The 12,125-nt window shown below is 41.9% G+C and overlaps 1 protein-coding gene across 8 annotated transcripts in view; it reads left to right on the forward strand.

The window, feature by feature from the left end:
- The first annotated feature begins 6,963 nt into the window (after positions 1–6,963).
- ebf1a (EBF transcription factor 1a) overlaps positions 6,964–12,125 on the forward strand; it is a 56,200-nt gene continuing 51,038 nt past the window's right edge. For 7 of the 8 annotated variants that reach the window (XM_030115332.1, XM_030115349.1, XM_030115357.1 and 4 more), the window contains exons 1-5: positions 7,748–7,881; positions 8,649–8,805; positions 9,787–9,850; positions 10,647–10,702; positions 12,052–12,125. In XM_030115332.1, the coding sequence (XP_029971192.1) occupies positions 7,748–7,881; positions 8,649–8,805; positions 9,787–9,850; positions 10,647–10,702; positions 12,052–12,125 (485 nt within the window). Of the gene's footprint in view, positions 7,882–8,648; positions 8,806–9,786; positions 9,851–10,646; positions 10,703–12,051 lie in introns of all 8 variants that reach the window. The other variant, XM_030115340.1, reaches the window with a different exon arrangement.

A 12,125-nucleotide genomic window follows, 5' to 3' on the forward strand; every position in this document is an offset into this window, starting at 1 on the left:
TATTCATCTTTTAACAGATCAGTAACATTAGTAGATTGAGCAAAAATAATAATAAAAAAACAGCAGGTTTGAAAGGCACCAGGTGACTTTTCTGTGCTTTCTCACAGAGGTAATGAAAGTTTTTGGTGGAAATTCACCTTTCCGCTGCACGACGAGTCACAGAAGTGATATTTAACTTTGATCTGTTGCCGATTAACGGGAAGCAGATATAGTCTCAGTGTGGAAATTCCTGCATTGCATGGCCAGGACATGTAGTTTTTGAAGCGCCTTTTCCACTTACGGTCACTGCTTTTCTTTGTGATGCACCTCAACATTTCACTCAGATGTAACCAAATCCCAAATATTGGAACAAAGCATCCTGTTTGTACATTTATCTGGCAAGACATTATATTTGGTTAGTCTACTATTTCTTCTTTATTTCTTTCAAACTGATGAGTTCTTTACAGTCACAGTACAGAAGGAAATAAATCTGTCAAGCAATGAGATGAACGCCTTGAAGATTCTGGACGTGTAGGATTTGTAAAAAGTATAATAGTTCTACAATTATTAAGCATTTTAGAATGTACATTATGACTCTTTATGACTTGAACTCTACTGCGTTCTAGAATCCTGCCTTTTTGTGAGTGTCCTAGAATTGTTTTAAATATTCTTAAACATCAATTTCCAACACAATAAATGAAATGAGTGTCAGTGACAGTTGCAGCTCTATTGGTACTCATAAAAACAAGGTTCTGAATCCCTGAACTGAGCACAGTCATATGAAAACTGAGCCCCGGCAGAGTTCCTCAATGTGCTTTGTCTGCGAGAGGAAGCATTTGTGCTTTGTATTGATGGCTTTATGTGACTCTGACCTTTAAACAACAGAGGGGACTTATGTGTTTGCTATTAGTTAACATGACTCCCCGCTGATCTCTTCATTGCTCATCGCCCTTTGTGTCTGCGAGCAGAGGAAGTATCCGCACACTCACGCCGACAGTCAGCGTGCTTCTGGTTGGGCTTACAAAGGGAATCGTCATTTACAGTAGTGACACGTGACGCATTTACCACGATTATTCCTCTTTGGAACGTACAGTAATGAATAAGGTGGCGTCAATGAATTCCACTTTAATTCAGATTACAGTATTCGATTGATGCCTTTTAACACTCAATATTCATGGAGACTGCTCATATGGAGCTTCTTAATAAAACTATAAAAAGATCCTTTTCTGCGTGTGTAAACCTGTCTTCAACTGCGGATATACAGCCACAGTTGGATTTCTATTATACATAAGTAGTTGAAGAAAAATAACCTAACCCAGCAAACGCAGTTACATTAATTTCTATGAACAAATGTTAGTCCGTCTAATATAGATAGATAGAAGGCTTCTGTCAGTTTGACCAATCACCGTTAAAATTGTAATATAGAGGCAATAAAAACTGAAGACTAGGTTAATATTTTTTTTTTATACATGAAATCTGTGTAATTCCTGGGTTTAATAGCCCACAAACTGAGCTCCTTAATAAACAGCTGATCACTAATCAAGCAGTGGCTAAGAGACAACAGCCTCCAATTAAACTCAGAAAAAACAGAGACCCTCATTATTGCCCCGGACAGAGCGTCCCCACTAAAGAGCGGCACCTTGGTGAACTGAGCCCCTCAACCAAAACTGAACTGAGGAACCTTGCGGTGATCTTTGACAGCGCCATGTCACTGGACCACCACTCAAGGCAGCTGGTTAGAAACCGTTTCTTCCAGCTCAGACCCATGGTGTCTAAGAATGAGCTTGAAATGGTCATTCATTCTTGGCAGTAACATATAACATATACTGTCTATAATATGATCTCTTACCTCCTTGTTTTTATTTACTGTGGAATGTCTTTGATCTCTGTGATTTTTATACTGTGAAGCACTTTGTGACGGATGTCTGTGAAAAGTGCTATATAAATAAACTTTACTTACTTACTTACTTACTTAATACGATTGTAAGGAAATAACAAATATTTTAAATGCTCTTGTTTATCTCAAATAAATAATGACTAGTTATTGAAATACACTGCTTTTAAAAGGTTATGAAAAGAGAAGAAATACACATGGCTGTAGTTGTGAGAATTAGCTGACATTCACAATTCGAAATATAACACTAACTGCTAAATTGCAATTGTTAAAAAATGTTGGAAACTTTTCTTTTAATGAAACAAAACTTCCATATCACATGCAGGAAAAGCCCAAACGAGCATCTGGCCACCTGCAGAGGAGCGGTCCGCTCTTGTCAGTGTGATGTGGTCGTCTGCGGTGAACACTCTCCTCACTTCCCTCTCGTGAAAAGAAGAAGAGGTTGAATGATGCAACTACTTTCACAGGAGTGACAAACTGAAACGTAAATCACACATAGCTGACCGTTATTGTTTCAGTGCCTACGTATCGCACATGGGGACATGATTTTGGGAAATGACCAATGAGCCATTTATATGGAGTAAAGGTGAAGAACAAAGGGTTTTTGTTTTTTTTTGCCACTCAATGAACTGTTCAGTGTCAGGTCAGGTCAGGTCAGAGTGACGTAATGTGGTCTCATGTGTGGATTTTAACCAACATATGAGACAAAAAAAACAAAAAAACAATACACAGGAAAACCATGAAAGGTACATCCAGAAAGGGCCGATCCAGTCTCCAACTCCAACACTAAACCACTCTGTGACCAATCCTGCTTTAAAATATTTTCAATTAGGTGTTCTGAGTTTGAAAAAAAATGATTGCAAAAACCTGTTACAAAGGCTGTGTGACCTTAGATCCAGTCTCATGACAACGTGAGTCAATTTCAACCTAATATCACTCAGCGTATCTCTGATTAGCGGAGGTTAAAAGGCTGAGGTGAAGTCACTTTTTTTTTTAACTTCTCACAGCTGTTGCTGTTTCTTTCATTTTTGCTTCCTTCCTTCAGTTGTGATCCATCTGTAACACAGACTTACTCTGCTAACCTGAATTTGATATTTTCTCTTTGGCTCTTTGGCTGGGGGAAGATGTGGTTTCATTTTAATGAAAAAATAGTATTGATATTCTTTTGTCTACAGATTGTTGAAAACACAGTTTTTTACAAAATACAATTTCAAAAGTCAAATGTGTGATAATTACGGCTCGTCTTCTGAGCAGAGATGTTTCAACAGATTTAGAGGTCAACCTAAGTTTTAATTGAATTTGTCAGACACTGAACAATTATCTGTTTCTAATCGTGAGTTTTTGTTTTGTTAAGCTAAGAACTGTCAAGGACGGCCCTAATCAGGCTCCTGGTTGAAAACCAATTCCACACAAATTTTCTGCTTGTTATGATGTAAGCTGAATTACACATTTAAGAAGTGTTAATAATATCAACTGACACTAAAATAAAACTACCGTAAATATTTTTTAAATCCACAACATGAGTGGTATTAAAGTAAGAGATGACTGTCTATTACTTCTGTCTTGGCTTAAGTTTATATTCTATATGGATGACAGAGTCCTTCAACTGCTTTAAGAGTCCATTTGAACCTATTTCAATCACAATCCTAAATGATCACAACCCCAAAGAAACATGAAATAATGTCACTGTTGTGTCTGTGTGTAATAATTCCAACAGGAACCAATTTTGTCTATTAGGCAATTTCATATATTCAGTATATAAGTCATGTACATTTATATGCTGTCTCAGTCATTTAAACTGTTCTCCTTGTCAGGAAATCAAAACGAAAAACAGTCATTACCACTTAAAAATTCCTACTCACCATCAACTAAAAAAATCCTCATAAGGAACAAAGACTTGTGTTCATTCAGAAGAAACAAAGGATCTGATAAATCCCCTTTTAAAACACACACTTGTGTAAATGCGATGTTCTTACAATGCCACTCATATGATGTAAGTAAATTGAAACAGAATCCAAATTCCTTTTGTCGTTTATTCTTCCCTTTTTCCCCAATGTTGATTTACAAGACCAATTACTTTCACAACTTGTTCTCATGAGTCCACATTCTCTCTGACCTTGTCCCCATTTGCTGTCCATGTTAATTAATCGGGACAGAAGTGGCCATTTGGACAGATGGCATTTATCTGCATGCTACTTACTATGCAAGTGCAACGTTTGGAAATACAACTTGACTTCTACCGAGGGGACGATGCTGCGCGTCAAAGTCATGCAATGTATCCTTGGCGCCGCTAGATGGCAACCTTGCACCTAATAATTGCACCTTTGACGGTTTCTGACCTGAAGTGAAACGGAACTTGGAATATAATACCAAATGTGGTTATAATAATGAACAAACTGAAAGTAAAAGTAAATCCTTGGTCAGTCAATAAAGCATTTTTTCTTTATTTTATGTCCTTGAGTGAAATGTGTCTTTTAATCATAAAGAGCATTTGTTTCGATGAGTATAGAAGTCTTTGGAATCCGTTTAAGCATATATCAAGGAAGTTCAGGGCTTCATATTCAAATGATGAACACCTATATTTGTCTCCTTTTATGTCGACTAGAGAGCATATTGTTAGACATAAGGCCCACTCTCATAAGCATATGCTTGATTTTTTTTTTTTTTTTTTACAACTAGTGATTTTTATGAGTCCTCAATTCAATCAGGCCATTATTATCATCAACCCAACCTTTTGATTTACGGGAACATCTGGTAGTTTTGTGCGCGAGGCTGACGGCAGCGCCTACAACTCCTTTCTCATCACTTACTTCAAAATGTCTGATAGAGTTATAACGCGGGGAATTTTAATAGCTCGCCATATGTGGACACTTGAACACGAGTCACGCGCACCAGAGGCGCACCTTTAACGCGGTTTAAATGGCGTGCGCATTCCGCCGCGTGCGTAATGATCACAGGGATACTTTGCAAAACAGTCCATCCGGCTGCGGTGGAGTTTGGTAAATCGCAGTAATAGCGCGGCTGGATCATCAGGGGCCCCGCGACTGACATCTCTGTTTTTGGACACTGACACGGTGATATTTGGGCTAACGGTGTGTGTGTGTGTGTGAGTGTGTTGGTGCTCCGGGATATAAATATATGCCACCCCAGAGGCCTCCAAAGTGTTCGCGCTGGCCCGCATGCCGACCAAGACAGACAGATCGTGGCGAGAGAGCCGGCCACAATCAAACAAATGTGCTGAAGGATGGCTCTGAATGTGTGCGTCCGGGCGCGTGTGCGAATTAAAAAAAAAAAAAAAAAAAAAAATCCCAGGCTGAGTGTGAGAGACTTTTTATCTCACGGTGCTTTTATTCATCACTATTTATTGTATCGTGTGCTCACGTGGTGGGGCGCTCACATTTCTCCTCCCACAGCAGGAGACATAAATAAACAGCGATAGACAATGATGGGATGATTGCTGGGGTTTGGTGTCCAACCTTGACCGTTTATGGCATTTATCAGGCTCCGCAAGTCCCAGACTCAGCCTGCTGGCACTGTGGGACATGTGCGCCACACTTCAAGTGGCGCTAAAATGGAAAGAAGAGTCTGAATAGTGATGAGAATTACTGGGATATAATTATTTAATGCCAAAAACATGTTTTCGTGCATTGTGATTGGCATTTTTCTAAGTCTGTTATCTCAGCCACGTCAACGTGTCAAATTGATTCAAACATTTTTTGATAAAAATCTTAATTTCAGTTAACCTCCTGATAAGGAAACACTCCCCCGTTCCTTTCACTTCATTATAATTACCCAAGCGGTACTTATTGAACAGATGCCCCGCGGACAATTGAATTTGACAATTCAGAAATGACTGTAATGATCCAGAGGAAACCAGGAGTGAAGCGAAGCACGAGCAGAGAGAGAGCATCACTTTCTGCTTATACACTTTGCACAGTGCGCGCGAGCCAGTTTCATGGAGAACGCTGTTTCTTTTCTACTGCTCTTGTTTTGGAGCAGTTATTTTTGAGCGATTGTACAATTGTTGGACAGCGCGACGTGGCACAGTTTATCTGTAATCCTCATATTTATGTTGGATTCAACACTTAGTCCCGCAAGATTTCTGTAATGCATCTAATCAAAGCTAATTTCAAACCACCGGGCTGTAACAGAAAAATGTGCGCAGCCGCTGCCAAGCTTTTTGGTGCGCTAAAACTTTCTTAAGCTCATAATCTTGCAGAGTTGATACTCTGAATGAACACTTGGACCACAGCGCAGATTTACTTCTGCTGAGAAAACACAACAGGGAAAATTAATTTAAAATGTTTGAATTAGGCAGTTTAATATGTGTGTTTTTTTCTTCGCACACGCATGCATAACGCGCATCGTTAAAGTGTGAGTCTTTGGTTATCGATGCTGTGACACACACACACACACACACACACACACACACACACACACACACACACACACACACACATAAGTAAACACAATTAAATCTGCACACAAGTCGTGAAACTCTCCAGTCTGATGCTTGCTTCCTCTCCCTGGACTCTTGTACGATTTTGTCACGAAGTAATGAGACGGAATCACTTTTATCTGATGCGTGTTTGAACATTTGATCGGATTCTGTTTCGGCTTGTTTTGCAGACAGATGCGTGCACATTATGTGTGTGTGTGTGTGAGAGAGAGAGAGAGAGAGACAGAGAGAGGGGGAGAGAGAGTGGCTGCAGCTCAAGTGACAACAGACGATGGATGGAACAGAAACAACCGGGTCTCCTTCTGGCTCTGCCCTTTAAGACTCTGTGCGCAAACTGGAAGGGAAACAATGTCCTCCCATGAGTTTGATGTTTTATTGTAGATCAATTGTCAAATGCGCAAGACACAAACACACACATAGAGAAAGAGAGAGAGGCGCGCACACACACACGCCGTGCACAGCTTCTGGCTAAGTGGCCGGGGCGGGACACTGCGCGGGACGAGGCGGGGACAGCGGGCGGGCAGCGTGCTGGTCGGGTTGGTGGACAGCTGATTGTCCGTGTTATTAACAGTGTTGGAGGGCGTTCCCACGCGCCCCGCAGACCACGCCTCCCTCACCTACTTGTTCTCTGCTGTTTGGCATCCCAGAGATGGTCCAAAGTGATTCCTCAGGGAAGAAAAGAGCGCAAATCACCCGAGCAAAGGAGCAGACGAGGAGGAGAGCCGCCGCCGCTGCCCAGGACTGCTTCGTAATTGCGCGTAATCTTCCACTTCATTCATGTGAGCTGAGGAGAAGACTTTGTAAATAAAGACACGGAGCAAAGGAGGGCGAAGAATCTTTCATCTCCCTGATTTTCTCTCTGGCTGTGGACTGTTTGTTGGGGGGAAAAAAGAAGAAGAAGAAGAAGAAGAAGAAGAAGAAGAAACCTGGCATTTTGCTTGTGTTTTTGTCAGCTGCACCTTGATCCGGGGGACTGTCGCCAACTCAGAGCAGCCTCTCATCCTGCGCTTCCCCTTTCATCGCTCTCACGTTGTTCATCTTCATAGCTCCCGCTGCTTCCCCCCGTCTCTCTCTCTCTTTTTTTTTTCCTTCTGGAGTCGCTGACATGAGGTGCAGCTAACCCTGGATGCTGACAGCTCCCCTTTTTCCTTCCACATGTCGAATCTTTTGTTTACTTTGAGAAACACGCGCGCAACTAAACGCCAAGTGAAATAGACCACGCCACTTTGCTCCTCTGACAGCGCGATCAAACAGACGCAAGAGGAGGGGAGGCAGGGAGAAAAGGAGGGAGCCAAGGAGAGGAGGATAGAGAGAGAGGAGAGAGAGTGTGTGTGTGAGTGAGTGTGCGTGTGTGTGTGTGTGTGTGAGGGAGCGAGAGAGAGAGAGAGATAGAGACCGTGTGAAGGTGCGTTTTGATGTTTGGCATCCACGAGAGCATCCAGAGGAGTGGGAGTAGTATGAAAGAAGAGCCCATGGTGGCCGGGATGAACGCGGTTCGGACATGGATGCAGGGCGCCGGAGTGCTGGACGCCAACACAGCCGCCCAGAGGTGAGCCCGAGGCGGCCCGGGGCTGCGCTGCCACCGGGGCGGGGAGCCGGGGGAGCGCGCGCGGCTGCATCACTCGGGGCAGCGGGAGTCCCCAGAGGACGCAGTAGGATCACCCAGCGGCCCCGCTGGCTCCGCAACTTTCAGTCCGACCTGATAAAACACTTTAATGTTATTTGAGGTGCCTGGACCTAAAGCTCGTGTTCACAGTAGCCTACTTTTAAATGTGTGTTTAAAAAAAAAAGCTGCCTTAGAATAACTGTGCAGTGAAAAGTGAGCAGTAAGTTTATGTTGAGGTTTGACTGCTCACTCCCTGCCTGTCTCCTCGGTTCTTGGATGTTGTAAAGTAGAGCAGGTTACTGTTTTTAATGACTGCATGTGCAGGTGATGATTATTTCTTGAATTACTCAGATTAAACGCTGATAAGTTTATAATTGAAATTATAAATGTTTTCTAAAGCCTACAGGCCTATTGTTAGGAAAGAAAACACACACGTGTTATAATCTAAAGCTATAATAGAAAAAAATACAGTTTCAGACTTTAAATCAAGATATTTTAAACACAATATTTAAATTTAAATTGTGTGATGCGGTCGGATTTAGCTTTTTAATTAATTTAGTAAAGTTGTTGACTTCAGGATTTGCACTTACTGGGACACTGGGTATTCACTTACTGTAGATTTTAATTTGAGTTGAGATTTGTGTCTGCGGTCGTACTTGAGCTGAATGCCGGGCTGTGACGCCGCTGCTGCTGTGTGCCTGTGTCCGCAGCGGAGTGGGGCTCGCCCGGGCACACTTCGAGAAGCAGCCGCCCTCCAACCTCCGCAAGTCCAACTTCTTCCACTTCGTCCTGGCTTTATACGACAGACAAGGTCAGCCTGTGGAAATAGAGAGAACCACCTTTGTTGACTTTGTAGAGAAAGAGAAGGTAAGTTTTTAAAGTAATCACACAATTTAAAAAAATAAATAAACCACGTGTCGTTTTTTTTTTTTGATAAATAAATGGCTTTGTTCTATACATTTTACCGGAACACTGACTGATGCCTGACGCTATTATACAGCCCTGTTAAGTCAAAGTGATGAATTAGCAGACATGTGTTAACACAGTGACCAGACGCACGCAGCAGGGATCATTGCTTCTGAAGGCTTCCCTGATGTGATTTTTACATGTGGCTCCTTGAGAGATTTGCACTCTTCTGATTTATAGCATGCTTGTTTCTTTATCCCCCAAGAGTGCAAAATATTACCATTCAATTGTAGGGTAATTTATGATTATTGGCAACTTTTGCAAATAATATAGACTCCTTTTTGAAGACAGCAGACTCTTCCTGCAGGTGCTGACGGTTACGTTATTTATAATTTAAGGCAAACATCAATATTAGTGTCTGATGCATGGATAAAGGCTCATATTAATGTGTGTGCATGTTGCATTGAATGTGGACATTCTCGCTCATAAGTGTGTTTTATTGACAGTCGGCTTGGTTATTTTTCATTAATGTAAAAAAAACCCATTCATTTGTCGCCTTGAAATAATTCACGTGGAAAATAAGTAATATTAATTTTGGAAATTGTAAAAAATATGGAACATTTAAAGTATTTCCAGAATATGCTTAAAAAGTTATAAAAAGCAAAGATTATATTCCCAGCATGTATTTGCAAAAAAATAAACTTCGACTCATTCGGTTTATTTTGTCAATTAATTAAAACTGTAACTTTGTGAAAGTTTTAGTTATTTTTTTTTAAGCAGTGTGTTTGATAGAAACGAAGTGAAGTGATTTCAGTGTGTTCCCAGTTGCAGAGACGTAACATGTCAGTAATCTAAAAATACCAAGTTGTGGACGCGCAGCGGAGTCCCAGGAGGAGAGGGCTCGCTGGCTCTGACCGCCTCTGTTTGCTTTAATTTTCATAGGAAACGACGGGGGAAAAGACCAACAATGGGATCCATTATAGACTCCAGCTCCTCTACAGTAACGGTGAGTTTGGTTTCCATAATTTTTATGGAGCAATAACAAAAGCAGTGTGTGAATGATACGCCAAAGCAAAGTGGGAGAACTCCGGAAATAAATGTTTTTCACGCGCAGGAGGTCAGATCTTCTCCCATGTCTTTGGTTTTATTTGTGTATTTATTTAAATTGTTTACGGAAAATAATCAGCGCGTTACTCTATAACTAAAATGATATTCTCAATAAGTTCCTTGTTTAAAGAAAAAGAAAATCCTCAGTCATAAAACTTATTTTATCCACGGTTTAATTCATTTTGTCGTTGTTGCCAAGCATAGATTTTCCTGTAAATATTCACTTTTTCCTCGTCGGCCTGCTTTCTCAACACTAATAAACAAGTAGCAAGCAGAGAAATAAAGCGAGTTTCTTTTTAACGATTTCTTAAAAGTCTTGTTTGCTTCGATTGAATAATTAACTTTTATTGATTATAATTGAGAAAAACGCACGCCTTCCCCCGCTGTGCCCATTTTCACGATTAAGTCGATCATAAATGTTTATAAGGATAAAATCAACGTGGTAAAAATAGTTATTTTTTTTCTCTTAAGTTCCCACCAAACTGACGAAATGCAGCAAATAGTGAAAGTCGTTAGAAACAGTTTGGACCCAGAGTTTCCATGAAATGCCTCAGGGGGGATATCAGAACGAATTAAAGCTTGTGATCTGAAACATCCCTCAAATGGGCAAAGCTTTCCCACAGATTTGATGTGAATATGGTATGAAAAATCCCAATTTGATTTAACCCCTCCCCTGCCCCACTGTCTGTCTGCAGGGATCAGAACAGAGCAGGACCTGTATGTTCGCCTCATTGACTCCATGACTAAACAGGTAAGAGATTTTTTTTCCTTTAACAGAAGATTTCAAAAAACACACACACACTCAAAAACAAGTCTGTATCAGTTTAGTTGGTCAGAATAAGGGCCCCCATCTCCCACCACCAGTCCACTCCTCCTCCTCCTCCTCCTCCTCCGCCTCTACACCCAGCCCACCCCTCTCCCCCACCCTCACCCTGCTGCATGCCTGTGTCTGAGACCCTCAACTTCAGCACAGCGCAGCCGGCTTGATAAACGACCTGTCTTACCTGTGGAATACATTTACAGAGGCCCAGAAAAGTAGAGGACATGTGTCCTCATACTCTACCTCTGCACAGCAGCCAGTAAGTGGGGAGCGAGTGTGTGTGTGTGTGTGTGTGTGTGTGTGTGTGTGTGTGTGTGTGTGTGTGTGTGTGTGTGTGTGTGTGTGTGTGTGTCTGAGGTGCAGAAGCGGCTGTGTGTTGGTGTTTGGGAGAGACAGTGATGCATGCCAGCTCACTCTTTGAGGACCTTGACCCTCATTTCCTCAATGTGAAACAGAACAAACTATCCCAGAGTGTGTTATGGCCAATTCAATCACACAAAGAAATACAGAGCAGCACATGTGGGCTGGAGAACACTGAGGGAATTCTCCGTTAGGGATGAATTAGACGGCGAAGAAAGTGTGAGCCCCTTCAACGCTGTTTTGATATCAGGTCTTTTGTTTTGCCAATTCTGCCTCTAGTGCCATTAGGATTGAAGAGAGTTTGCCTTAGAATGAAAAGGGTAGGAGGAGATGTTTGTGTGGGCGCGTGTGTATTTGCATGTTTATCGTTTGTGTGTGTGTGTGTGTGTGTGTGTGTGAGAGTGTGCGAGTGTGTGCGCAGGGTGATCACAGCCCTGGAGAGCATGTTGAGTGGGGTTGGAGGGGTAACCAGACTAGATTTTTGGACGCAGTGCTGTATGGACCAGATGGTGCACTATACTCCAGTCTGGCAGTCCAACTGCTCACTGTACACCGCATATAAACATACGTGCATGCACAAACACATATGCACATGCAGTTCTGCGCACGCACACACAGACAGACAAATGCGCATGCACATATGCACACACACATAAACAATTTCCCTCTTACTGTCTCCGTTAGAACAGAGCGTTCCTGTTCAGGAGGACTGGAGTCCCACGATGCACACATTTGCCAGACAGACAAACAGACGAAAGAGGCACTCACACAAATTTTTTGGTTTTTGCATTTGTGGTTGACTGTTTTGCTTTAGTTTCTTTTCTTTCTTTCTTTCTTTTTTTTTATCAACACAACACACTCAATAATGTATCTAAGTGTCATTTGAAATGATCTGTGATTTTGTTCCCCCTCTCGTTTAGGCGATCGTCTATGAAGGGCAGGATAAAAACCCGGAGATGTGCCGGGTCCTGCTGACCCATGAGATCATGTGCAG

Source organism: Salarias fasciatus, chromosome 2, assembly GCF_902148845.1.
Source record: "Salarias fasciatus chromosome 2, fSalaFa1.1, whole genome shotgun sequence".
NCBI classification, from domain to species: Eukaryota; Metazoa; Chordata; class Actinopteri; order Blenniiformes; family Blenniidae; genus Salarias; species Salarias fasciatus.